This window comes from Amblyomma maculatum, chromosome 10, assembly GCF_055883805.1.
Source record: "Amblyomma maculatum isolate TAMU_Amacu chromosome 10, ASM5588380v1, whole genome shotgun sequence".
Classification (NCBI taxonomy): domain Eukaryota; kingdom Metazoa; phylum Arthropoda; class Arachnida; order Ixodida; family Ixodidae; genus Amblyomma; species Amblyomma maculatum.
Window position 1 is genome coordinate 116,604,498 of NC_139353.1, and position 27,650 is coordinate 116,632,147.

General features: G+C 44.7%; 1 protein-coding gene across 1 annotated transcript in view; it reads left to right on the forward strand.

Moving 5' to 3' along the window:
* The first annotated feature begins 421 nt into the window (after window positions 1-421).
* LOC146177304 (uncharacterized) overlaps window positions 422-27,650 on the forward strand; it is a 72,224-nt gene continuing 44,995 nt past the window's right edge. Inside the window, exons 1-6 of the mRNA XM_084581517.1 lie at window positions 422-547; window positions 2,464-2,537; window positions 3,191-3,273; window positions 4,299-4,469; window positions 7,124-7,174; window positions 11,406-11,516. Of these exons, the coding sequence (XP_084437643.1) occupies window positions 422-547; window positions 2,464-2,537; window positions 3,191-3,273; window positions 4,299-4,469; window positions 7,124-7,174; window positions 11,406-11,516 (616 nt within the window). The remainder of the gene's footprint in view (window positions 548-2,463; window positions 2,538-3,190; window positions 3,274-4,298; window positions 4,470-7,123; window positions 7,175-11,405; window positions 11,517-27,650) is intronic.

Here is a 27,650-nt window from a genome sequence, read left to right on the forward strand (position 1 = left end):
TGGCGATGTGACCTTCGACGCCGCAGAGGTAGCATATCTGTGGGGAAGGTAGAAAATGCTGTTGTGGATAAGAGCCAGGAACGACTGGGCGCGTCGTAGGTCTAGTTGAATGCTCATACTGCACCCGAATCCTGGTAGATCGAATTGAACATCGAGGTGCACTTGAGGGGACGTCACACCCTGGGGCGTCAAGCATCGACGCATTCCGGTTGGCGAAATGCATAGGCGGATAGTCAATAGACGCTGCAACTTCAGGAGCTTGTGCGAAAGGCTGCCCTGCAATCGCTTGTGGTGGTGAAACCGGCCGTCTAGATACCCTCTGGACAGAGACCTCAGCAGATTCGTCGAGGGGAAGTGGGTTTAGCCGCAGAAGTTCTTCCCGCACGATTTGCCGGATAGTCGACAGAAGATCTAGTTGGACATGGCCATCAAGGCTGGCCACGGTAGGCACGTTGGCCAGCCGCCCGAATTTCGGCACAAGACGACGCATTTTGAGAGCTTGAAAAGCGCGGATGTGTTTAATATCATCGGATACGGTTTCAAGGGTGTATTTGGCGATTAAAAAGTTGTACACATCAGCCGCGACGTCTTTCAAAATGTGGCCGACTCTCTCTTCCTCGGGCATGTTGGAATTCACACATTTGCACAATCTGAGGATCCCTTCCATTTAAGTGGTACATGTTTCATCTGGCAATTGAGCTCTTTGTGCAAGGGTCTGCTCAGCCCGCTTTTTGCTCGGTACAGAGCAACCAAAACGCTGTTTTATCTCGGTGGTAAACCGTTCCCAAGTTGTCAAATTGTCCTCGTTATTCTCAAACCGGGTCATCGCCGTGTGTGGTAGAAAGAAAACGACATTTGTTAGCATGGTGATAGGGTCCCATCTGTTGTACAGACTAACTCTTTGATAACAAAGTAGCCACTTCCCAACGTCCTCACCTTCTTCCCCTGCAATAGGCCGTGGTTCCCGGTAAGGCTGGGAGGGAATAAAGCTGGAGGGCACAAGCCTGTCACCAGCCTGGCTTACAGCTTCGCGGCTTACACGGTTAGTTAGTGCGGTCCATGATGATTGGAAGCGGTGGCAGTCCAGCAAGGCGGCGACCACGTCGAAACTCCAGTTGGTCTTGCTGCGCCGTAGGCAGGGATCCAACGGAGCATCTTCCTCCAAGTTGTTACGTTTAAGTAAGAAAAAAGGTGTTTATTTGCAGTGCTATGCAGCGGAACAAGGTGAAGCCTACTAACTCCCAGACAACAAGACTTCTTCCTCTTCTGCCACACCAGTACAATCCTTCCTTGTCGTCAGTAGCGTGACAATATCACTAATTCTATACCTATGCGGATGGTACGCGCGTTTTCTTGTAAAAGTGACATAAAAGTGACATTTTCCGCTTACAATAGCTGCCTGTTTATACACCATTTTACTTACTTTCATTAGACCTATTCTCAAAGCATATATAAACCTACTAAACTCAAGACAAAGGGTTTTATTATTTTAATCTGACGCACATGGAGAATAATTATAATGCCAATTAAGCTCCCCTTGATTATGGTAAGCAAGCATAACTGAGAGCCCTTTCCCGACTACCCATACAGATTCGAGTCTTGTTCGCGTACTATTACTTTACTCTGCGTAATTACAATGTTTAATATCTTCCTCTAATATCTCACGCATATCTGGCTCACAGTCATGCCTACCAGGTCACCAAACATAGATATAAAAAGATGCGGCCAAGGGTCAGCGCGGCCGACAAAGAGTGTAAAGGCCTGGACGGCTGATTTTGATCTCACCCTCTGCGCTGGAAGCAGAGAACGAAGTTGGCAGCTCCTGCCATGTCGGCTATTAGACTTGTTCGCATTACGGCAGCCATTCATGGAAGAATCAGCGCCGGGCAACGGCAGCGACCATGTTCAACCTTCTAGGACCATACCCGTGGTGTTTCCTAACTGTACGGTAGCTCACACCGTAAACGCTGATGCCATATTTTCTATAGAAAAGGGACTTTCCCGGTAGCTTTGAAACAAGCTATTAGGATATACTTTTTGTGCGTCATGCGCCGGTCTTTCATCTTTCTTTCCTGATGTAAATATAATCAGTGTTGATGGATGAACGTTAGTCGTTATTATAGTTTGTTTAGTTATCGAAGAAACTGATCATTTCCTGGAATAACCCGAATGCTTGACTTTACAGATGCCCTAGAGACAAAAACTGCACTAGGAGTTTTAGCCCTTTGCTCGACGCACGTGACGACAATTTCATAAACCATGAGCTTGTCCATACGGGTGTTTTTGCAGAACTTGAAGTTTAAAATTAGGTTAAAAATATATGCTTTTTCTGCGCCTTATAAAACTGTGGTACTTCGACAGATAATCGCCCGTATGAAAGACAGGTTAAACTGAGAGGTATACGCTAAGCCGCTTAAGTGGTAGTGAAGTTCCGTCGGTGGTTCTTTTTACCTTGTGCACCAGGGGTGCACCGTCAGAGGCGGTAAATACGAGTTGCAGCGGAAGTTCCTTGAGCCAGAGACGCCCCTTCGGAGACGGTATGAGCGGAGACTTGAGGGCAGGATTTGACGAGAAGAAAACTGAATTTTATTCACTCAGCAGATATTACAACATTTACAGCAAAGTATATACAGGATGGAGCCGGCTAAAAAGGAAATATTCCCACCTTGGCATAGCCGACGATGCCGAGCATCGAAACCAAGTGCGGAACGCCGGACCGTGCCCTCGGGCTCGGTTTTAACTCCCTTAGGTGCAGCCCTAATTTCCACAATCAACATCAACCTGATTGGTTCGTTCCGACGTCCATCGCCCCCTTCAACTTTATGAGGACTAAACCCTCTCTGCCATAAACAAAAGGAATGGCAAAACTCCTAGGGTCACGTCCTTCCATTGGGCGCTTGCGTTGAAGGAGCGTCTCACCTGCCCCCGCGAGGTCGAGACAGCGTGTACAAAAAAAAAAAAAGAAAATAAGTGAAGAGAGCGGTCCAGTCAATACCCGCCTGTCGTCACTAGTGCAGTGCCATTGTTAGGCGTTCGCCACAGCATTCCATAGGGGCACGCGCTAATCTGTTGTGCCCGTCGGTCCCTTACAGTCATGAAAGAGCTTTGAAATAAATGACATAGTTTTGAGCATATGTTATTCAGAAGTTGCGCGTCTTTGACTACTGTACGCGTGCTTGCAATCTTGCAGGGGCTGCTTATCAAGAATCACTGTTATGAATTCTCTGACTGCACTGCTTCTTGCATGGTTTGCATTATGGTCTTTTTCCGAATGTAAGCCATTTCTCTATTTTGTAGTTCAATAAGTATTTTCTGAATTAGGGACTCCTTCGTGACCTTTAGTATCACAATTTACCATTCTCTTTTGAAAATAAAAGAAATTATACTCGCTTCAAGTGAATATACTTTACGTTTGAATACTGAAAGAAGAAAAAGTGCGCTCATTAACTCATTCTACATCTCATATCTTACTGATGCCCTGAGGCAATAGATGTCGTTAAAAAAAAAGTACGCTAAAAGTACGAATGTATTTTACCGCGCTTAAAGTAGAGAAAAAGTTAATATTAGGCATTAAAACAAAAACAGTATTTATAAGCATGCACTGAAAATCATTTAGGACCACCAGGAGCCTCTGCTGACTGCCGAATGTGTTGAAAAGATGATTTGACTCAATGCGCCTCTATTAGGCAGAGAAGGTCTTGTACATTCTCGACCAGGTACTCAGTTGTAAACGTGGACTAATTGCTTAAATGTGAAGTAATTACTACAAAGCGGTGCGTAGAGCCTCAAACTGGTAACTCTTGCTAATGTAGTTTAGACCTTGAAGAACTCGTTTACACAAAATGCATTCAGCTTATTTGGAAATTAATATATTGATACTGAAAGAAACGAACAAACGTGTATTTTAATCAATCCTCGTTTTGCCATATGGTTTCTAGGGAAAAAACGCGTGTAGTAATGCCAAATTCAGTGTCTAGTAAACATATACAACAACTGCATTAAATTGTCTTAAAAAAAAAATTGCGTTTACTTCACATAGACACTTCATCTTTTTGTGCCTTATTTGGCTATTTTCATTATATAAGTTATTCATAATTTCGTGTAAATTTCATAGATGGTTGGTAGGCTACATTTATTCTTCCACCGGGTCATTTAAGGAATTTGGAAAACGTTTGCGCCAGTAGTAGCAAAAAGAGTTGACCAAGCGTCCGTGATTCTTAGAGCTAAGGATGCGAACGTCATTACTTTGGAGGAACTTGTGCCGGCTTTGAATGTATGCTGCCGCTTCCTTCCTGCAGGTTGCTACAATAAAAAGAGGCTTGGATTCTGTCCTCAATCAGGCTTTATTCACGAACCATTGTGTCCAGGCGTACAGCTTATTTCTTGCAAGTATTTCTCATTACAATGCTCATGCGTAAAGAACACCCTGCGAAGAGACGATGGCGAGTGTGTGCCCTCAGAAGATTGCGGTAAGCTGTCTAACGATAATTTGAATTTCAGAAGCACAGTAGAATCAATTCAGGAAAATATTTCAGATGTCACATTGAAGTGAGAAAATATCCAGTGTCATTCGCGTGCAATTCGAAAACGCTGACATAGGCGCTGCTAATCATTTCAAATATTTTAGAACACGTTCTTCACAGCCTGTTTGTGCACTTGTTTTCGCGCTGTCTTTTCCCTCATTTATTGTTCATGGCGCCGAAGTAACTAGTGCGCAGCTATAAGGCTGCCCAGTGTTCGCCTTCACATAATTTGTATTGTGCAACTCAGGTGCACGGCTGCGCGGCCCTAAGTAAACAGCCAATAGTAATGCGGAAAGGCCGCGGGCAGTCTAGTAATCAGCAGCGCTGGAATCGTGAAGTAACGCATATCACCATTGTATCCCATACTTAATGACCATACTTAATGAGATTCAGGGAACCTATTTTTGCTGATATGCGACGCACCAACCGCCTGGTATTTATCATGGCTAACGGTAGGCAAATAGAACAATCCGAGAAGAGATGACGAGGGATGAGAAGGGCAACGGGCAGCTTAGTGCAGTGAGGGTACGAGTAGAGTAGAGGAATACCCAACTGGAAGGCGGCTGCCACGCGAACCTGGAGGATTACTACTAATGAAAGCGGAGGCTACGAGGGCCACCAAAATAATGAGGAACCACAAGCTGGTGCTTTGTGAAGAAACAGTAGGGTTAAAACCTTTAGGAAGTTTACGGCAATAACGAAGTAATACCACAACACCAGGGGAGCATAAAAGGAAGAGGAACGGGTTCTGAAGGGGAGTGGGACAGCAGTCGTTAAAGACATGAAGATTGCAGCTTATGTTGCAAATTAGAGGTGCAAGATACCATAGGCGCAAGAAAAGAGTGTCTCGCTCAATTTGTGTTGTAGGATAAATAATGTAGAACTGTGAAATAAGAACTAGCAGGAGGGAACGTGCCGACAACGCCTATGCTCCGCCAGAAATTGGCCTCATGAGAGGCCAATTTCTGACTCGCGTGACTGACTCCCCATAGGTCGTCAGTAAGCAAGCCATGAATAGACTTTGCCCTTTTGAAGCACGCACTATTCCGGCACGTAAAAACATGTCATTAGTAAGAAAACAAGCTTTCTTGGTAACTTTCAAGAACTTGGAATCTTGATGAAACTAGTGGTTGCTTGTGTGGGAACCCCCTCCCTCCACCCCCCCCCCCCCCTCGTAAATTTTAAGTTTCGATACTCCTTTCATTTTTGCGTCCTCAGGTATCAAGAGGTTTGGACATCCTATGTTGTCACCCAGTTGTGTCCTCAGTTATTAAAATTGCACGACTGAGCATAACTTTGTAAACGCGGAAATGGCGAAAAGAACTCTACGAACTGGTTTCACTATTTCCATTGTCATTGTCATCCCTACTACCATAATCATCATCACTACCGCTGCTATCATTACTGTAAATAAATTCAACGTGGTCATCCCTAGTATCATCATTATCTCCAACTATATCCTCAAGCAGGACAAGGAGAATTACAATCGGTTGGTGACAATCCCGGCGTTCCATACATCATCATATTATCTCTACTGTCCTCATCTCTATCATCTCTACTCTCTACTGTATCAGGCATGATTTGTTGAGAAGAGTAGGTAAAATACCGATATCGCGCGCGCCTTGTATTAAACCTTTTGCTTTGAATTTCATGCCAAGGTTTCACCCGTTTAAGTGCGGCTTCATAAAAAAACATTGTTACTTTTAATAAATGTCGACTATGTGATGAACCGATTTTATTGCTAGCAAAGAATGAATTCTTTGGCATGATTTTTCTCCATGAACTGAGCGTCTCGTTTCCCTCAGTACTCATTTGGGGGAGATGATGCACCAGCTGAGATAAACGAAGATGATAACTATCAACCGGGCTGTCTCCGATTAATGATGGGTTGTTTTTTACCATCATATTAGTGAAGTAGTGATAACGCGCGTTTTATTTGTGTGGTGTTGTACGTATATTTCAATTGGGCTTCTTCAGATACAGGCTCATTACTTTTTAATTAATTTATATAGCTCTTTTGTGCACGGAAACGCTTGCCATATGCGCCATACTCAAAAAAGCCAGCGTGGCCTAGCGGTTTTCGTTCTTGTTTGGGGCTTCATGTGATAGTGGTTCATTTGCCAGTGAAGAAGTGTTATTTTATCAGATATTAAACTCGTGGGAACACTTCCTACAAATATGTCTGCAGACATTTCCGCAGCTCATCATTATAGAAAGGCGTTCGCCTAAAAAAGGCTATAAAATGAAGTTACCCAAGTAGTACCGATTGGCATCACTTAATCTGTCCCTTTTACGATAACCAAACTTCTTCCCTCGAGCAAAGAAAATAATTTAACAATAGCTGAACCGTAACATTCCTGGGCCTGCAGTGCACTGCTTCCTTATGGAACGCGCTATATTTGCTGTTAGGAAGTTCAGCGTCCTCGCCATCCTTAGGCGAGGGCACATAGTGGATGCTCGGCAAAGAAACGGATTAGGGGTTGCTGCCTGTCCCTGGCACTCGTGTTTCAAACAATGTTCGTAATCACTAATTTATCGGTTCGGTTAGAGCACTGTTTCTCCTATATTTTCTAATTGTGTATAAGCAACTTGTTCCTCAGGAAAAGCAAAGAAAAAGAAACCTAAAAAGCCCGCCAAGGAAGGACCTGGAGGTAAGTGCAGTGTTGATTAAAGCGAAGGTTACATTACCGTTCTTTGACGGAAACGGACATAGGGTGATGATAAGAGCGGGTACATTCAAAGCGATCTGTAGCTTCGGGAAAGTGCGCTAGCACAGGGAAGGGATAAGTGGTGGCCGTCTAATAATGTTACCAGCTATACTCGAGAAAAGGGCATGCAGTGGCGGATAAATAATTAGCGTGTTATGCGAACAGGAGGTGAAATGTTGCAAAATAGAACGACAATAATTCGTCTGGTAAACCACTGTTAATGGACACGACATTGTCCCAATACACATAATACTATCAAAAGTACAGAGAGGAGAAGAGGACACGGAGAGAAATAATTTTAAATGAGCGGGTGTCTAACCGCGTCAGTATGAGCGGGGAGGGGGGGGGGGGTATAAGGAGTATGGTAAATTATATTTGGAAGTATGGGTCTATGCTCTGCTTCTAAGACTTCGAGGGCATTTTTTTCTTTATAGCTTGTGTATGTTTCTCGAAAATTGACTGCGTCGCTTCGACATATTTTTGTAGGCTATAACTTCCGTACTTTAGCCAGTAATGTGCGACGAGAAACACACTTGCTACCTAGTAAATTTATGTGCTGCATATAGTTTGTGAAACATATCTGCAATAATTCTCTCGCATACATCATCAAATGATCCCACAAAGCGTTATGTTTAAACTAAACTTTTGAGCCATTTCTTCCACGAATAGAAAACGTTTCTGTCCCCATGGAGAATTTTTCAATGTTTAGAGGACTCCCCCAAGCAGCAGTGGATTTGAAATGACTGACTCCGCATCGACATCCCCACAAATCGAGTTGTACGGAGGCGAAAAGCAGTTCAGCTTTCATTTTAACTGTACGGCTGCGTTTTGGGGTGTGCCGCTCATTGCTTTAATGGAAAGCAGCGTGAAGACATAATTGCGTTTCTGCTTTGCACAGATAGTTGCACAAATAATTTTTTGAAATATGAGAGAGCCTGGGAAATATTTCGGCAGCAATAATATTAATAACCTTGTTTTATTACTCTTCTGACCTGAGTGAAGTTGGTGCGAATTCCTCTAGATTTATAAAAGGCTTTCCTAGAGACTTGTTTGAATATTGCCTGGTACCATCTCAGGCATTGAGAAATCAGAGCATTTGCAAACCATATGTGAGAGTACTGAAAGATATCTATAATGGCTGTACAGCACCCATAGTTCTGCATAAAGACAGTAACAAAATTCCCATGAAGACATGTGTTAGACAAAAAGACACGATCTCCCCAATACTATTCACAGCTTGCTTAGAGGAAGTATTCAGATACTTCTAACGGGAGCAATTTATGGTTAGAGGTAGATGGGGATTACCTCAGTAATCTGCGATTCGCTGATGACATTGCCTTGCTAAGTAACTCGGGGGATGAACAGCAAAGATTGATTAATTACCTAGACAGGACTAGCAGAAAGGTAGGCTCTGAAATCATTATGCAGAAGACTGAGATCATGATCAATAATTTCGGGAAGGAACCGCAGTTCACAATAGGGAGTGAAGCCTTGGAAGACGTAGGCAAATCTCTACCTAGGATAGGTAGTAACCGCACATTAGGACTATGAAAAGGAAATAATTAGGAGAGTAAGATGGGGATGGAGCGCATTTGGCAAGTGTTCGCAGATTATGACTAGAAGCACACCGATATCGCTAATGAAAGTATACAACGGTTGCATCTTACCTGTACTCACCTATGGGGCTGAACTACGGAGGCGAACGAGCCAAGCTGTACTTTAGTTGAGGACAACGCACATACCTATGGAATGAATAATGGTAGGTGTAATTTTAAGAGATAGAACGCATGCAGAGTGGGTCAGAGGAATAACTCGATTACTAACATTCTATGGATGAAGAAATGGGCATGGGCAGAGCAAGATGTGTGTAGGGGGGGGGAGAAACGATGGTTGTTTAGGGTAACAAATTGGATTCTAGCGGAGGGAAAACATAGCAGGGGGTGGCATAAAGTTAGAATGATCGATAAGGTCCAGAAGTTCGCAGGTGTCAAATGGATGCAGCTAACGCAGGACCGTGTTGTTTGAAGAGTAATGGAGAGGCCTTCGCTCTGCGGTGGGTGTAGTCAGGCTGATGTTGCTGATTATATATATATATATATATATATATATATATATATATATATATATATATATATATATATATATATATATATATATATATATATATATATATATATATATATATTTATATATATATATATATATATATATATATATATGTACATATATATATATATTGTCACGGACAAGAGACCTAGATGCGACTAAGACGACGGGACGAAGCTCAACCAGCAGGCAAAGTTCCGCGCACAGCACGCGAAAACACTTCGGCGTCCTTTTCTTCCAGGTGTCACCTAAAAACATCTGGGACACCAGGTGGCATTACTCCCCCTCCTAAAAAAACGAAAGCACAGACTGGGCGCGAGCGATGAGCGATGCAAGTCAGTACAGAAAACGAATATAAAACAGAGGCGGTGCCCTACACAACTAAACGAGTGCATAGTACACCGCACATTACTGCGTGAAATACGGTTTCATGCGGACAACGTGCACCACCTCGGAGCGTGGTTGTCGACGCGAGGTCTGCACAGTACCCGCTGGAGGGACTTCGTATGTCACTTATGTGAGACGGCGCAGAACCTTGCAAGGTCCAAAGTATCGCGACATCAGTTTTTCAGACAAGCCGGGCCGGCGCACCGGTGTCCACACCCAAACTTGCTCTCCTGGTTGGTATGTGACGTGTTGATGACGGAGGGTATAGCGACGCGTATCCTTTCGCTGCTGTTGCTGAATGTGGATGCGGGCAAGTTGACGTGCTTCCTCGGCGCGCTGAGCAAACTGCTCAGCGTCTGGGATGAGAGGGTTATCCGTGCAGCACGGAAGCATGGCATCTAACATCGTCTGAACGTCGCGTCCATAGAGCAGGCGAAATGGCGTAAAACGCGTAGTGTCTTGGATGGCAGTGTTGTAGGCATACGTGACGTACGGGAGAATCTCGTCCCAGGTCTTGTGCTGGGAGTCTATGTACATTGCAATCATGTCGGCGATCGTTTTATTGAGTCTCTCCGTGAGGCCATTCGTCTGTGGGTGATAAGCAGTGGTTTTGCGATGGCTCGTGTGACTCACGTCTTAGTCACATCTAGGCCTCTTGTCCGTGACAATATATATATATTACCTTCCATCCCGTGAAATCACATGTTGCCCTGTGAACACTTTCTTTCGTTGCATACTTCAGGGAAAATGCATTACTCCAGAACAAAATATCAGATTACTCCAGAAAACATCCTTCTTGAAATGCTCACTGCACACAGCCATGTAGTCATTCACACTCTTTAAGTCTCGCAGCTTCAAGGTCCAAAGCGAATTCACTATTTATCCTTCGGGAAGTTGAGCAGACTTACTTCATTTGACGTTGCACGATTTGCCACCGTGTAACTCTGGGCATATGACTGCTTATTGCGTACCCCGCCATGGTGCCCCAACGGTTACGGTGCTCGACTAATGTGCCCAACGATGCGCAATAGAATCTTGGCCTCAGCTGTCGTTTTTTGATGGACGCGAAAAGCATGGTGCCCGCGTGCGATTCTTTTGTATGAAGCTTCTTCATTACAATGCATATAGAAAGTCGAGTTCGGAAACGACATTGTACTTGAAATGTAGCATTCTGGGGGTCTGCTATGTCAAGTCATCCATTGTTCTTCACTTATAGTGACATTGCAGATTTTACGGTGAATTTGCGTTTTGCCTCAACCGAACAGCACCATATACCTAAGATCAAGCTCACATCGCCTGTCTCAGCTATTGAAAGCACCACCATTCTACACCAGACTGTTTTTATTATTTGTGCGGTAGATAACACCGTCATAGGCAAATCAACAATTTTAGGACAGCCATTATGGCCTCAAAATGAAGAAATGTGTAACATTGACAAAACTTCCACGAATATTACGCCTTCGCCCAGCAAGATGTTACTGACTCCCAAAACGTGCCGGCAAAAATTTCTTTCAAGAAATATTTAGAATTCGAATTCATTAACGCAGAAATGATACGGCAGTATTCCAAAGGGTATTACTATATTTATTGCGTACAGAACAAGCGGCCTAATTAAGTAAAATGTTATTAAAAAAATTATGCCTCTAATGCTAAAAAGAGAAACAATTCAATTCTTTTTAAGATTTGGACGCCACCACCGCAGAATTTCTTCCCATTGTTCCTCCAACTACTACTACAAAAAAGGATGTCTCGACGCCTAAAATTCCTAACTACCGGCTTTACTACAGTGGTGGTAAGCGAATTCCATTTTTAATTCAATGCATGTAAAGATGAATGAATGTCTGTGACTTACCATATAAAATACTGCCTGTTAAATCCTGTAGCGCGTCATCCACCACAACAGCTAACATTTATTCAGCACACAGCTGTCCATCTTTACAGAACAAGTTGATATATAAGAATAATCACTTTTATTTTTTAAGCTCGAGGAAACCGCCAATGCAATAAAGAAGCGAAACAAAGAATGTGTGTATAGAAAAGAAAGCTGCTTGTGTCTTTTGTATCTTCCTTTGTCAGCAACACCTCTGTAATTTTTTAAACTCATATCTTATTCAAAATATGCAAGTACAAATTGATGCCACTAAAAGAGCGCCTCGCCCATTCCCAACACCAGCAAACCACCCAAATTGGTAACTGAAACAAAAGGCAGCAAAGTACAGAGTAGCAAACTTTATGGAACATTTATCTCACATTCTACAAATGGCCACTAATCCTGTCAGCTTCTTTAACAAGCCCTCTCAAGTAAGGGAGGGTAAAACCAGTTTTAGAAAATGTTTTGCATGTCCAATTTGGTAACGTGGAAAAGCACGTGACAGTGAGAAATGTTTCCTTCAAAATGGAAACTTTGCTTTAGTATGTACGATGACAGCGTGCCAATCTATAAAAGCTTATTGCAAAGCAGTACTGACAACTGTTAGGATGTTTTTCCGAGACACTACGCACACATGTATATATATATATATATATATATATATATATATATATATATATTTATACCCTATTGCAAAAACCAGCGTCTCCAGTGCGAAACCAGTAAGATTTTCGCGCTGGTTTTGGCACTGGATCTGCTGGGCACGCTGGAGGTCTGCGATATTCACTGGAGCAGTAACGGGAAGACACTGGCTGCACTGGTGCGATGGAAGAAAAACGCTGGGATTAGCCTTTTGACGCTGGGTGTGTCGCTGGCATCCGCGGTGCACTGGGAGAAGCGCTTTATGTGCGCTGGGGCCAAACTGGTCCCAGAGCCCCAGTATAGCCGGTGCGGCCTGCGGCGTCAGCCGGAGTAGCATTCCTCAGGGGCCAACAGGGCAACAGCGTTCTTTCAATCGACCACCGGGGGGGGGGGGGGGGGGGGGCATATGAAGAATATGGTTCAAGCAAGCGCTTTTTGCTGCGAAGTCGTTGCGCATTTGTAAGAAAATAAAGGCAATATCTTTTTCTAGAGTTTCATGTTTCGATAGGTCGTTTCGAGCGTTTCGAGAGCGACAATGATCGCCGCGCCTCGATCTCATCACAGACTGACGATTAACGCACTACTAAAGCTGGAATTGAATAATGTGGGCTACCATGCATAACCAACTTCACAGCTGATCGTATGGGCACTCTAACACAATGATTACTGCCAAAATGCTCAATGCGGGCTCAATCGCAGGCGAGCGTAGCCTGCACCACGGCCCAGTATCAACAGCAGAAAGAAAAACTAAAACGAGGAAGAGAGTAGTTTACCGAGCGATGGGTCCATGATAGAAAAAGCAACAACATACAGCGCTTGTAATACATAATATTTGGCGTGTTTCTCAAGCTTTTGCGCTCCTTCTTACTCTGCGTATTAAGCAGCCGAGTCCTCGGTCATCGCAACGCTTCCCGCAATGTTTACATACAAATAAGGTTTAGTTACACGCAATTAGGGTCATCGCTGCGGCGCTTGCCGGTATTGAAGTTTGGTCGCACGTTTTTCCTTGAAGGCTTCTACTAAAGCTCCGTGTTCAGCGAATATTACGCCCACGGTAGCAAAGCACCACCCAAGAGCCGGCGTTGGCAAATTTGCCAGCGATGTCAAACTCAACATGTTAAAATGATTCCAGGGCACAAAATAGCGCGCATAGGCACCCAGAACATAAGTTGCAAGTCGTGAGAGCAGACAGCAAGCTAAAATGATCACGAAGTTGCAACTTTTAGAGCAGTAGCGATGGCCTGTAGACTGCGAAACATGAAGTCCCAACCTTATAAATGTGAGTCATGACATAAAATGCAAAAATGTTTATAGAAAAACCAGTTCTCCGTTAGATCCGTATGGCATACGGTTCCTTCCAGTCGAGAGTGAGGGTATTCCTTTGGATTTAGTCATGGTCTTGGGTCTCCACAGCCTGTGGAAAACAAGGATGCAAGTGCAACATGCAGATGTCAACACGCGTTCTGTACGCGAGAACTTTATCGAGAGTGTGCTGCTCCTTAGAGAAACGTATCGCGTGCTTTCTGATCCACCTGACTGGATCAGTGTGCTCGATGAACTGGCTGTCCTCAAAAAATTTTACACCTTTCGTGACAGCCGAAGTCTGGTTGTTGCGAGTTTTACCATTATTGTGGATCTTTTTTGAACTGATGTGAACTCAAAACAGGCAATAAAGAGAAAACAAAATCGGCGTGGCCGAGTGGTTACCGTGCTGAGCTAGTGACTGGTATGTACCGAGGGACTTAGTTCGAAGCACGCTTGGTGCACAATTTTTTTTTTACTTTTTTTAGGTTTTTTTATGTACCTAACTTGTTTCGTTACTTTTTACTTTTTAATTTTTATCCCACGCCTTTTTTTCCCGGCGAACAGTGCCGCCAGCGCGGAGCGTTCCAGTATGCCATGCCGCGTCCTAGTGCGCCCAGTGTCCAGCGTCATACTGGGACCATAATCAGGTATGGCGCTGGGGCGCTGGCTCATATATATATATATATATATATATATATATATATATATATATATATATATATATATATATATATATTGCTTTGCACTCGTAGACTGTTCACTCTTTTAAATGCAAGAATAACGGGCCCCTCATTTCCCTTTCAATGGTTTGCTTAATAGCTTGCGAGGGTCTCGGTTCTAGCAGTCTGGAGGTCAAAAATGCAGTGTACGAGGGCTGTAGCCCAGCTGCCGCCCTCCCTAATGATCACGTGCTACTTGACGCTCGCAGTATAACAGGATGTTTCACATCCACCGCTAGGGAAGAGGATGGCACTGGTGCACGCTCACATGTTTAAACCGGTTAGTGAACATATATACCCAAGCAAGCGGAAGGGGGACAGCCGCCGATGCAGCTCAGTTGGAACAGAACTGGACGCGATTTTCGGAGGTCGTGGGTTCGACTCCCACCATCGGCGCGTTGTTTTTCCTTCCGATTTGCATTCAATGATCTTTATTCCCATAATCACCATAACACAAATTCCTGTAAATGTCAACAGTATAAACATAAAACAAAACCAACGTTTGCTTTGTACTCGTAGACTGTTCGCTCCTTTAAATGCTTTAATGCCGAACCCCTCATTTCCCTTTCAATGATCTGTTATATTGTTTATATCGTGTATATTGTTTGCGACGTACCGCCCTCCTTCCGCCAGCATTGATTTTCTAACTAAAATGCATGACCTTCTTGTGATGTACAGCAGAAAGTGTATAATAATTGCCGGAGATCTTAACTTACCTGAATTCCCTTGGCCCAACCTTTCATCGAACTCACCTCATGAAAGCGTTGTCTCGGACATTATGTTGACTAGTGATCTCACACAAGCTGTTAATATTCCAACGAGAGTACAGGGCACATCATCCTCAGTATTAGATCTGATTTTCCACAGTCGATCACTTAGTGATGTTAGTGTTGAAGTAGCAGATGGCATCTGCGATCACAAGTTAGTACTGTTTACATGCAACATGCGTATAGCTAATTGCCCACCAGTTCGGTGCAGGAAGACCGTTAGGGATTTTACCAGGGCTAACGATGAATCTGTTCTTGATTACCTCGAAATGGCCCTAGATAACTTTTCTGAGGGCGATGTGAATGACCTATGGAACAAATTTAAGTCCCATTGCCATTTTTGCATAGATAACTTCATCCCAAGTAAAACTAAAACTGTTCGCCGAAAAACTCCGTGGATTACCCGCGAAATAATTCATTTAATTCGCAAAGTCAAACGGCTTAGAAAACGCAAGACTAGTAATTGTGTACTTCAAAACCTAAGGCGTGCATTGGCAGAAAAACTTCGTGTCAGCAAACAATATTTTTATTCCAATACATTAGCTGAATTCATCAAAAGTAACCCTGCCAAATTTTGGCGCCACCTTAATCATGAAGGACGCAGAACCGTCGATCGTGTCAAGGTCGGCGAAAACGTTGTTCGCGACAGGTCACAAATAGCCAAGGAGTTCAATCATTTCTTTCAGTGAGTTTTTTCGAATCCCCGTCCCCACCCTAGTTCTTACAATAACACGACCAGCGTTAGCCCGAAATTCATAACATATGAAGGAATTTTTGCAATGCTTCTCAGCTTGAAGCCAAAATCGTCTTGTGGCCCTGATGGCATCCCAAACGTATTCTTGCGATGTTACGCTGAATCACTAGCACACTTTCTTGTTATTATATTTCGTTCATCACTTTCTACTGGCGATGTTCCATCTGACTGGAGGCTTGCCCGTGTTGTGCCTGTTTTCAAGAAAGGCAACCGCGATCAGTTAACCAACTACCGCCCGATAACTCTCACCAGCACTGCATGCAAACTTATGGAACATATTATTTCGAACTACATATCTGACTTCCTAGATAAGAACAACGTTCTCTCCCCATTTCAGCATGGTTTTCGCAAAGGGTTGTCGACAACTACTCAGCTGGTTTCCACAATACATTCCTTTTCTTCAGTACTCGATAATGCTGGCCAAATTGATGTAATATTTCTCGATTTTAGTAAAGCATTCGACATGGTTACGCATTCCGGTCTATTATATAAACTTGACGAGCTGGGTATACCTCAAACTGTGCTTAATTGGATTTCATCATATCTAGACATGCGCCAGCAGTTTGTCGATTTTGAAGGCCATTATTCAGACTGCCTTTCCGTAACCTCCGGTGTTCCGCAAGGAAGCGTGATAGGTCCTCTTCTTTTTTTAATTGATGTGAATGACTTGACTGCCTCTATCCATGAAAGTGTGAATATTCGTTTATTTGCGGACGACTGCCTGCTCTTCAGGGCTATTAATAATACAAGTGATCAAGTGGTTTTAAATAAAAGTATTAATGCTGTTTCTGACTGGTGTGAAAAGTGGGATATGAAATTTAACGTCAATAAAACCGTGTTCATGCGCATCACGAACAAAAAATCGTACCATTCTTACCGATACACTATGAAGGACACCCTTATAACTGAAACCGACAGCTTCAAATATTTAGGAGTTACAATTAACAATCACTTGAACTGGTCCCCCCATATTCAGAACATCTGCTCATCTGCCCGTCGCAAACTAGGCCAACTGAGACATAGGCTCAAGCACTGCACCTCCGATGTAAAGCGTCTAGCATACAATTGTTTAGTCCGTTCCAAGCTAGAATATGCCTGCGAAGTCTGGGATCCTTATACAAAGCGGGATATTAATAAGTTGAGCAAGTACAAAGATCAGCAGTACGCTTCATATATAATTCACCAGTAAAAGCGAGGCTATTCGCAGACGATTGTATTATCTACCATGAAATCAGATCCGTTAATGACCAAATTCAGCTTAATGATTATCTGCTCCAAATTGATAATTGGTGCACGGAATGGCAGATGTCACTAAACCCACACAAGACAGTTTGCATGACAATTACTCACAAGCTTGAGCCCCTGAACTATGTGTATAGCTTGCAAGGTAGCCCGCTTTCCAGAGTAAATGAATGCAAGTACCTCGGCGTGACCATCACCTCAAATCTTAGCTGGGCAAAACATATTGACAACATTGTCGCGAAGGGAAACAAGCGATTAGGCTACATTAGACGCGTCCTAAAACAGGCTTCTACGGACACAAAACTGACAGCGTACAAGATGCTTGTACGGCCTTTACTTGATTACGCATGCGAAATATGGGACCCATATCACAAAAAATCTGTCTCTAAGCTTGAGCAGATACAGAGACGGGCGCTACGGTTCATTTTCTCCCGGTATCGACGATTGGATTCAGTGACCCCTCTTTATGCTCAAGCCGATGTGTCTCTTCTTTCCCACAGACGAAAAGAAAAAAGACTAACTTTGTTTTATTGTGTAATAAATGGTTTAGTCCTGGTTAAGAAAGAACGATACATAAACGAAGCAAAGACGCGCGTCACTCGTAATAAGCATAATAAACACGTCCAAGTAGAAAAATTTTTTAAGGACTGTTTTAAATACTCTTTTTTTCCTGCCACATCATCCGACTGGAACAGCCTTCCTAACCACGTTGTGAACGCTCAATCCCGAGAGCAATTTGCTACCCTTATATGCAAATATTTAACGCAGGAGTGCACATAATTTGTACATTACATTGACTGTATTTTATGAACCGTGTTTTATTGACTGTACTTGCTGTTTTATCGTACTGGCCTGCGTTTATGAATTTTGATGTCAGACCCACTCCTATCTTAGTCCAGATGGACTGATAGTATGTACAAATAAATAAATAAATAAAATAAATAAAATAAATAAACCGCTTCCGCAGACATGATTCACCATCACAGTTGATAAGAATAAATGAAATCGAATCATTAGCATCTCGGAGAAGGCTAGCAAGAATAAAATTGCTCTTCAACATCTATTATCGCACGCTCCATATGAATCCTTCGTTGTATTTTCAACCCTCAACGTCCAGAGTTACGAGGCGTCATCATCCTCATAAACTAACTCCTGTATTTGCTCGCACAAACCAATTCAAATATTCATTTTTCCCAAGGACTTGGAACCGAGTGGAATGGTTTGCCTTCGCATGTGTTTTAAGGTCCAAATGTCCTCTCCGCAATACAACAATTTTTGAAGCAATAACGTCTATTTTTTGTAATATATCAAAATGTGTTCTTGTTCTTTCCTTCTGCTCTCTTCTTTCCACAGAAAAATGTACTGTACATAGGTGTGTATAACGATGCTCGATTGTGCCCCGTTCCTGCCAGGGCCTTTTTATGGCCTGCAGTATTGTATAAATAAAATATATATATATATATATATATATATATATATATATATATATATATATATATATATATATGCTGACTATATATTGTCACGCCACTGACGACGATGAAGGATTGTGATGGTCTGGGAGAAGGAGAGGAGAAAGCGTTGGTGCCTGGGGGCTAGTATAGCTGCACCTTATCCCACTGCCATATAACTGTATATAAACACCCCTTTGCTATTTCATCGTAACAACTTGGTGGAAGGTGCTCCGTTCGATCCCTGAGTACGGCGAAGCAAGACCAACTGGAGTTTCGACTTAGTCGCCGCCTTGCTGGACTGCCACCGCTTCCAACCATCATGGACCACACCGAGTCTAACCGTGCCAGCCGCGACGCTGCAAGCCAGCCTGGTGACACGCCTGCCCCCTCCAGCTCTATTCCCTACCAGCCTTACCGGGAACCACGACCGTTTGTAGGAGAAGAAGTTGAGGACGTTGAGAAGTGGCTACTTCATTATGAAAGAGTTAGTCGGTACAACCGGTGGGACCCTATCACCATTCTCACAAATGTCGTCTTCTTTCTAACTCACACGACTATGACCTGGTTCGAGAATAACGAGGACAATATGACAACTTGGGAACGGTTTCATACCGAGATCAAACAACGTTTTGGTGACTCTGTACCGAGCAAAATGCGAGCTGAGCAGACACTTGCTCAATGAGCTCAATTGCCGGATGAAACTTGTACCACTTATACAGAAGAGATCCTCAGATTGTGCAAATGGGTGAATTCCAGCATGCCCGAAGAAGACAGAGTCGGCCACATTTTGAAGGGCATCACGGCTGACGTGTACAACTTTTTAATCGCCAAAGACACCCTTGAAACCGTCTTCGATGTTATTAAAACCATCCGCGCTTTTCAAGCACCCCAAACGCGTCGTATTGCGCCAAACTTTGGGCGGCTGACCAACGTGCCTACCGTGGCCAGCCTTGATGAGCCCGCCCAACTAGATCTTCCGTCGACTATCCGGCATATCGTGCGGATAGAACTCCTGCGGCTCAACCCACTTCCCCTGCACGAATCTGCTGAGGTCTCTGTCCAGAGGGTACCTAGACGGCCGGCTTCCCCACCACCAGCGATTACAGTGCAGACTTTCCAACAAGCTCCTGAAGTTGCAACTTCTATTGACTATCCTCCTATGCATTTCGCCAACCGGAATGCGTCGATGCCTGACGCCCCAAATTATGACGTTGCCTCAGGTACACATAGATCTTTCATGCGATCTACCAGGATTCCTGAGCAGTATGAGCATTCAGCCAGACCTACGACGCGCCCAGCTGTTTCCTGCTCGTATCCATAACAGCATTTTCTACCTTCCCCGTCGATATGCTACCGCGGCGGCGTCGAAGGTCACACCGCCAGGTACTGCCGCAGTATATATAGGTTCCCACTTCGCTATAACCGTCCGGCACTTCCAGCAGTACCCAACAATCGGCTATACAGTCCCGCTTTTCAACAATAAAATACTCAGCATGGGTATTACCGCAACATCCACAACCAGAATCTCCGCGACCACTCCCCTGCATCTGATAAAAGTGTTACTCCACCACCCGTCTTCCGTGCGTGTCGTTCTCCTTCACCGCGACAGCGCTCCATGTCGCCTCAGCATCCTCAGCAGGAAAGCTAACCTGCGCGACCAATGGGGGTGAGGCCGCTGGAAATCTGCTGTGTGCCAACATTCCATGAACTATAATGCTCAAAAACAAAATTCGTGTTTTCATTGATGGTGTGTGTACATTCGCTTTGGTGGATACGGGTGCGACTGTGTCTGTGATGAGTAATCAGTTTCGGCGCTTGTTGGGACGCAAAGTGATGTTTGTATATGATCGTGCTTCAACGTTTTGTGGTGTGAGTGGAGAGGCGTTGCGGCCACTGGGTGTGTGTAGTGCGCAAGTGTCTGTGGGTGGTGCAATGTTTCAAGCCGAATTCGTAGTCTTACCCCACTCTACGCATGACATCATTTTAGGAGTAGACTTCTTGAAGTTTTGTGATGCTATCGTGGACTGCCGAAGTCAAGAGGTTCATTTTAACGGCTCGCATCTGCCGACTCTTTTTGAAAGTGGCCGCAATTAAGAAACAGTTTTTAGTATTACTGAAGACACAGTAGTTTCACCTTTGTCTGCCATGTTCGTCCCCGTGTCCGATCCACTTCTTGAACAGGTTTCATTTTAGGCCGTGGTGCACCCTTTTCACTCAGCATGCCTGACGAAAAATGTAATTATCCCTCACTGTATGATCTCCGTGCATCACGGTAGTGCCTCATTATGGACAATCAATCCATCGCCCAAGCCCGCAGTTTTACTAACGGGATTGAAGCTTGCCTCCTGTGGACCCGATGTGCCCCACATCGTTGCTTTGGTCGCAGATGCTACCAGTGCCACCGTAACCCTGCCTGCTGATGAAACTTTGATCTTCCCCATGATCAGCGCCGATCTCAGCTCACCTAAACGCCGTACTCTTGTAGATATTATTCTACCCTTTTCGCCCATGTTTGACTTTTCTCAAAGAAATGGACCGCTCTTCTCGCCCTGTACATCGGACCCATCATACTATCGACACTGGTTCGGCTCGTTCCATTCGTCAAAAGCCATATCTCGTGTCCCCATCTGAGCGCAAAGTCATTCATTAGCAAGTGGAGGACACTCTTCGGAAGAAGGTGATACAGGAGTCATCTAGCCCCGGAGCTGCCCCTGTTATTCTTGTACGCAAGAAAGACGGTTCGTAGCAACTCTGCGTCGATCACCGGCGTGTAAATTTTGTTACGAGAAAGGACGTCTATCCTCTTCCTCGCATAAACGATGCCCTCGACTGCCTCTGTGGTGTTTCCTATTTTTCTTTTCTTGATCTCAGATCTGGCTATTGGAAAATTCCAGTGGACCCTGCGGATAAGAAAAAAAAAACAGCCTTCGTAACACCAGATGACCTTTATGAGTTTAATGTTATGCCATTCAGGCTGTGCAATGCGCCTGTCACATTTTAACGCTTTATGGACACAGTTTTGCGCGGCTTAAAATGGGACATTTGTCTTTGCCATCTGGACGATGTCGTTATATTTGGGAAGTCCTTCCAAGAACACAATGATCGTCTAGTACGAATTGTCTGCGCAACGCCGCCCTAATTCTGAACTCCAAAAAGTGCCGCTTTGGAGAGTGCCAAGCGCTGGTGCTAGGACACCTTGTCAATGGTGATGGTGCAATGCCGGATCCCCAGAAGACTGCCGCTGTTCAGTCTTTTAAACCGCCGCAGACAGTGAAGGAGTTGCACAGTTTTCTAGGGTTGTGTTGGAATTTAGGCGCTTTATACATCGTTTTGCTGACGTTGCTTACCCATTGACGTGCCTTCTCAACAAAAAATCCTCTTTTGACTGGACACCAGACTGCGACGTGCCATTTCATCAACTGAAGTTTCTTTTAATATCGAAACCCATCCTACGTCACTTTGGTCCTGCTGCAGCGACAGATCTCACACGGACGATAGTGGAATCGGTCTCGGGGCAGTCCTTGTCCAACGGTACGATGAACGACCGCATGTTTTCGCGTGCGCAAGTCGTACCCTGAGCAAGCCGGAGCAAAACTACACAGTCACCGAACAGGAATGCCTAGCTGTAGTTTTCGCTGTGCAGCGTTTCCGTTCATATTTGTACGGACGGTCGTGTACTATCGTAACTGACCATCATTCACTCTGATGGCTGCGGAACCTTCGAGATCCATGTAGTCGCCTCGCGCGCTGGGCCCTCCGCTTACAGGAATATGACTTTGCCGTGCTGTACAAAAGCGGGAGGCGTCATGCCGACGCAGATTGTCTTTCTAGGATGCCAATGGCAATGACTGGACCTCACAGTGATGATTTCGACAACTATATATCGACCGTCGAGCCAGCGTTCCCCGACACGAATGTTTTCAAAACGAAACAGCAAAATGATAGCAGTCTGCAGCCTCTCTTTGCCGCCGCCCAAGCCAGCGTACCTACACGCCGTTTTTGTGTGCGTGATGGCCTCCTATGGAAAAAGATTTATTGGCTTGTTGGCCAGCGATACCTACTTGTAGTTCCCAAGGCGCTGTGCACGGACGTATTGCGTGTGATGCATGATGATCCAGCTTCTGGGCATTTGGGATCGGTTCGAATTCTCCACCGTGCTCAAGAAAGATTTTGCTGCCCAGAATTCGCTGGAGGATTGAACGATATGTTGCCAGTTGCAAGCAATGTCAACGCCATAAATGTCCAACTGCAATTCCATCTGGTTTGCTGCGCCCCGTGAAGACCACGTTAGCTCCATTTGATCAAGTAGGCATTGATCTTGTAGGTCCGTTTCCGAAGTCTGTGATGGAAATCGCTGGATTGTAATATGCGTAGACTATCTCACACGTTACTGTGAAACCGCCGCTCTTACGTCTGCTACTGCTCATCAGGTGTCGCTTTTGTTGCTGCACTCAGTCGTCTTACGACACGGGCCGCCACGAGTTGTCATCACTGATCGGGGCCGACAATTCACCACTGATGTTGTTGAAGAGCTCATGCGTTTATGCTCCGTAACTTTCCGGCACTCGACGCCATAGCATCCATAGACAAATGGCTTGACTGAGCGCGTGAACAGAAAGCCTATCTATTTGCTAGCCATGTATGTGGATGCAGGGCATAAGAACTGGGACACCATACTACCCTTTATCACGCATGAGACGACTGGGTACAGTCCATTTTTCCTGCTCTATGCCAGACCGCCACGCTACCCCCTGGATACTATCCTGCCCTTCACAAGCCGTGAAGACCCCTTCCGGGCTGAGACCCTCTGTCTCTCCGAAGAAGCACGAAGAATCAACCGATTACGGTCTGGTGCTTCACAAGAACGTTCTAAAATGCGATACGATGCCAGTCACCGGCGGGTCACGTACTCTGTAGGTGATTTAGTCTGGCTGTGGCGTCCAATTTGGCGTCGGGGCCTACATCAAAAACTCTTGGCCCACTATGACGGACCATATGTGGCTGTCAAGCGCATCAGTGACTTAACTTATGCAATAGCCCGCCTGACAGCATCGGGTCGTCGGTCTGCCAAAACCGAACTATGTCATGTTGCCCGCTTGAAACCGTGTCAGCCTCGCACGGCTCACGAACACGTCCAGAGGGCTTAGGCTGAGTAAGGGGGAAATGTCACGCCACTGACGGCGATGAAGGATTGTGATGGTCTGGGAGAAGAAGAGGCGAAAGCGTTGGTGCCTGGGGGCTAGTAGGCTTCACCTTATCACACTGCTATATCACTGTATATAAACACCCCTTTGCTATTTCATCGTAACAAAATATATGTATATAATCAGCATAACATTTGCTTTATACTATTATTAGGCGCAGAATCTAATGAGGGCCTCATTCATACAATGCCAATATAGTGACTTCCATTTTCAACGCATCATGCATCTTTAAACTGTCAAGCACGCTTTCCTGAGGTCATATGTATACGGTCAGCAAATTGATGTAATAAAGATAAATATTATCGGTTACTGTAACGTACAATAGAGGTGTTCTTTCAGGTTCATAGCTGTACGCGCCTCATTCAGATTGATACAATTATCGCGTTTCTGAGAATTAAAGGACGTATTTTAGAGCAAATATGTTTGAGGTATTTCTCGTTGTAACACTCATCTGAGATGAGTGTTTACCTGTTAACATCGACAGACTACTACCTATAAACACTAGGCGGTTACTCCTGACTTCTAGTTCAACGCTTCTAATCTGTTTATACCTTTGAGGAACGTATCATTCCTTGATAAAATTGCAAACACATAGCCAAGCACTCACAAGGATGTCTGTAGCTCGGCTAATTCACACACCTCTGCAACGGCTGCAGAAAAATCTACAATCTAATTGCGCTCTCTGAATGTTACTTATAACTTCTTACGAGCGTCGCAAAAAACGTTGATGATTGTTCAGTTATCAGTAAGTTCAGTCTATAAGTGCTGCTGACAATCGGTATACGAGAGAGGACTGAGACTACATTCACAGTCGAAGAATTGTAAAGTCAAATACACAATGCTGGCCAGTCCATATTGTTTGTGATTACTCTGTTAGACTGTCTATTTAGTTAGAACCCGGCACTAAGTCATGATTTTGTGAGTAAGTGCCACAAAAGGGGCCACAAATAATAAAATGTGGCCTACTAGGCCACATTTTAAGACAATCAAAGATATCAAAGGAAGCTTCTGTGCTAAGCTGGGCGTGATAAAGGACAAACGAGGCAAGGACCTCACTGAAGCCTCAGAGATAAAGAAGAGGTGGCAGGAATACACAGAAGAACTGTACAAGAAGGACTCGGATGTGCAAACCCAACATAGGACGGTTGTGATTACTGATCTCGAGCCGGGCATCCTGAAGAGTGAAGTTGAATGGGCCTTAGCCAGCCTTGCTAAGAACAAAGCTAGCGGAATTGATGGTATTCCAGCTGAGTTGCTTCAAAACCTCAACCACGACGCTGTTAACACACTGCATACATTATGTCAAAAGACTTGGACAACCCTGCAGTGGCCACAGGATTGGAGGAGGTCAGTTTACATCCCCATTCCAAAGAAAGGCAGTGCCAAAGATTGTTCCAACTACCGCACGATCGCACTTATTTCGCATGCTAGCAAGGTGATGTTAAAAATCCTGCAAGGTAGGCTGCAGCAGTATGTGGATCGGGAGCTTCCGGACGTGCAAGCTGGGTTTCGCAAGGGCAGAGGAACTAGAGACCAAATTGCCAACCTTCGCTGGATCATGGAAAAAGCAAGAGAGTTCCAGAAACCCATTTACTTCTGGTTTATTGATTATGCGAAAGCGTTTGACTGCGTAGATCACAGCAGATTGTGGCAAGCTCTCCAAGAGATGGGAGTTCCAATTCACCTCATCTGTCTCCTCAGGAACCTTTATGAAGGGCAAGAGGCCACAGTCAGAACTGGGCATGGTCTTACTGATTGGTTTCCGATTGAGAAAGGGGTGAGGCAAGGCTGCATACTGTCGCCCTGCCTATTTACCCTATATGCAGAGTGCATCATGAGGAAGGCCGGTCTGGACGAGTCTTCAGCTGGAGTGAAGATCGCTGGAAAACGCATCAACAACCTTAGATATGCGGATGATACCACTTTAATGGCAGAAAGTGAATTGGATCTCAAGAGACTTCGGATGCGCGTACAAGAAGAGAGTGAGAAGTTTGGGCTTAAACTGAACATTAAAAAGACGAAGATCATGGCGTCTTGCCCTATCAAGTCCTGGAGCATCAATGGACAAGAAGTGGAAGCTGTGACAGATTTTCTGTTCTTGGGCGCCAAGATTACCTCGGAAGGAGACTGCAGCCATGAAATTAGGAGACGCCTGCTTCTGGGAAAGGGAGCAATGGTTAGCCTTGACCGCCTAGTAAAGAGCAGAGACATTAGTCTGCCAACCAAAATCCGTATAACCCGTGCTATGGTCTTTCTTGTTGTGATGTATGGATGCGAGAGTTGGACTGTGAAAAAGGCTGACCGCCGAAGAATTGACGCGTTTGAATTGTGGTGCTGGCGAAGACTCTTAAGAGTTCCTTGGACTGCCAGAAGATCAAATAAGTCGATATTGTCGACCATAAACCCTGACTGCTCATTGGAGGGTCAAATTCTAAAGTTAAAGCTCAGCTACTTTGGTCATCTGATGAGAAGAGAGGAGTCGCTGGAGAAAGATTTGATGTTGGGAAAGGTTGAGGGTCGCCGGAGAAGGGGTAGGCAGCAAACGCGATGGTTAGATGGCATTCTCGAGGCATTGCAGCTGAAGCTATGTGATGTTAAGAAGATAGTGAGAGACCGGAAAGCGTGGCGTGACATGGTCCATAGGGTCACGAAGAGTCGGACACGACTGAACGCCTGAACTGAACTGAGGCCACATTTTATTATTTGTGGCCCCTTTGCTTTTTCAACAGAAAACAATGCTTTACAGTTAACTGCCTTTTCCCGCGACATCCCCACTTGAAATGCCCCAAAAGCTGTTGAGAATGACATCTGCTAACAAAGCAAAAAATCACAATATGCACATTGTTGCAGGAGGAAAGTACGAGTAAAACGTTCATTTTGATGGGCAAATTTATTGAACCAATGAAGCGCTGTTGAATGTACAATATTTGTTACCTTCATTTGCTACAATTTGTTTCCGGCATTGGTCTACAAGATCTGTCCATACAAATATTTAAACATTTAAACTGCCTTGTCCCGCGACATCACCACATGAAATGCCCCAAAAGCTGTTTAGAATGACATCTGCTTTACAAAGCAAAAAATTACAATATTCACGGATACGTAAAATACGGCGTAACGTACGAATAACATCATCGGACTGTGTACGCGCAGACAATCGCTTATCTGATTTCACCCCATCATCAGAATTGTCTAATCTCTCTGCTGTTCTTGCGTCCCACACGATTACCACCACTGTAAATGAAGACGAGCCAAACCCGGACATCCACCTCCTGAATCTTCGGGCTCTGCGTCGCAAGGCAGATCATTATGCTGCTCGTAACCTCGATGACCCATCGGCTATCCCCGCTCTTCACCGGGCTACCGCTCGTGCGAGGCGATATAAAAAGCGTCTAGGAAGGCAACGTTGGGCTTCATGGTGTGGGCGCCTGTCCTCCAAGCAGAGTAATCGACAACTTTGGAGAGTGTTTCACGCCATGGAGCGCTCTTCTCAAGTTTTTGATTACATAGAGAGCATTCGCCTTGCGATGAATGTAGATGAGAACACATTTGCAAAACAGGCGGGAGACAGGTTTTTCCCCACTATGATTCCACCTCAACTTCTCCACCTTGCCTTCCGGTTACCGAACCCCCCGATGCGATTACTTCTGACCTAGCCATGGCAGAGCTGCTGCCCTCCATTGAACGCCTCAAATCTAACTCTGCCTCGGGCGCGACGGCATACCTAATTCCTTATTCCGCAACTTGGAAGGGACTGCTTTGCAGGCCATGCTTAATGCACTCAATGACGTGTGGCATTCTAGTGTCATGCCGAACGATTGGAAGCATTCTATTGTTGTTCCAATACCGAAGTCAGGTCATCCTCCAGTATCTCTCTCGGCCCTTCGTCCAATTTCCCTGACGCGAACAATCTGCAAGCTTTACGAAAACATTCTCGCCACTCGCTTATCGTGGTGGTTGGAGTCCCGT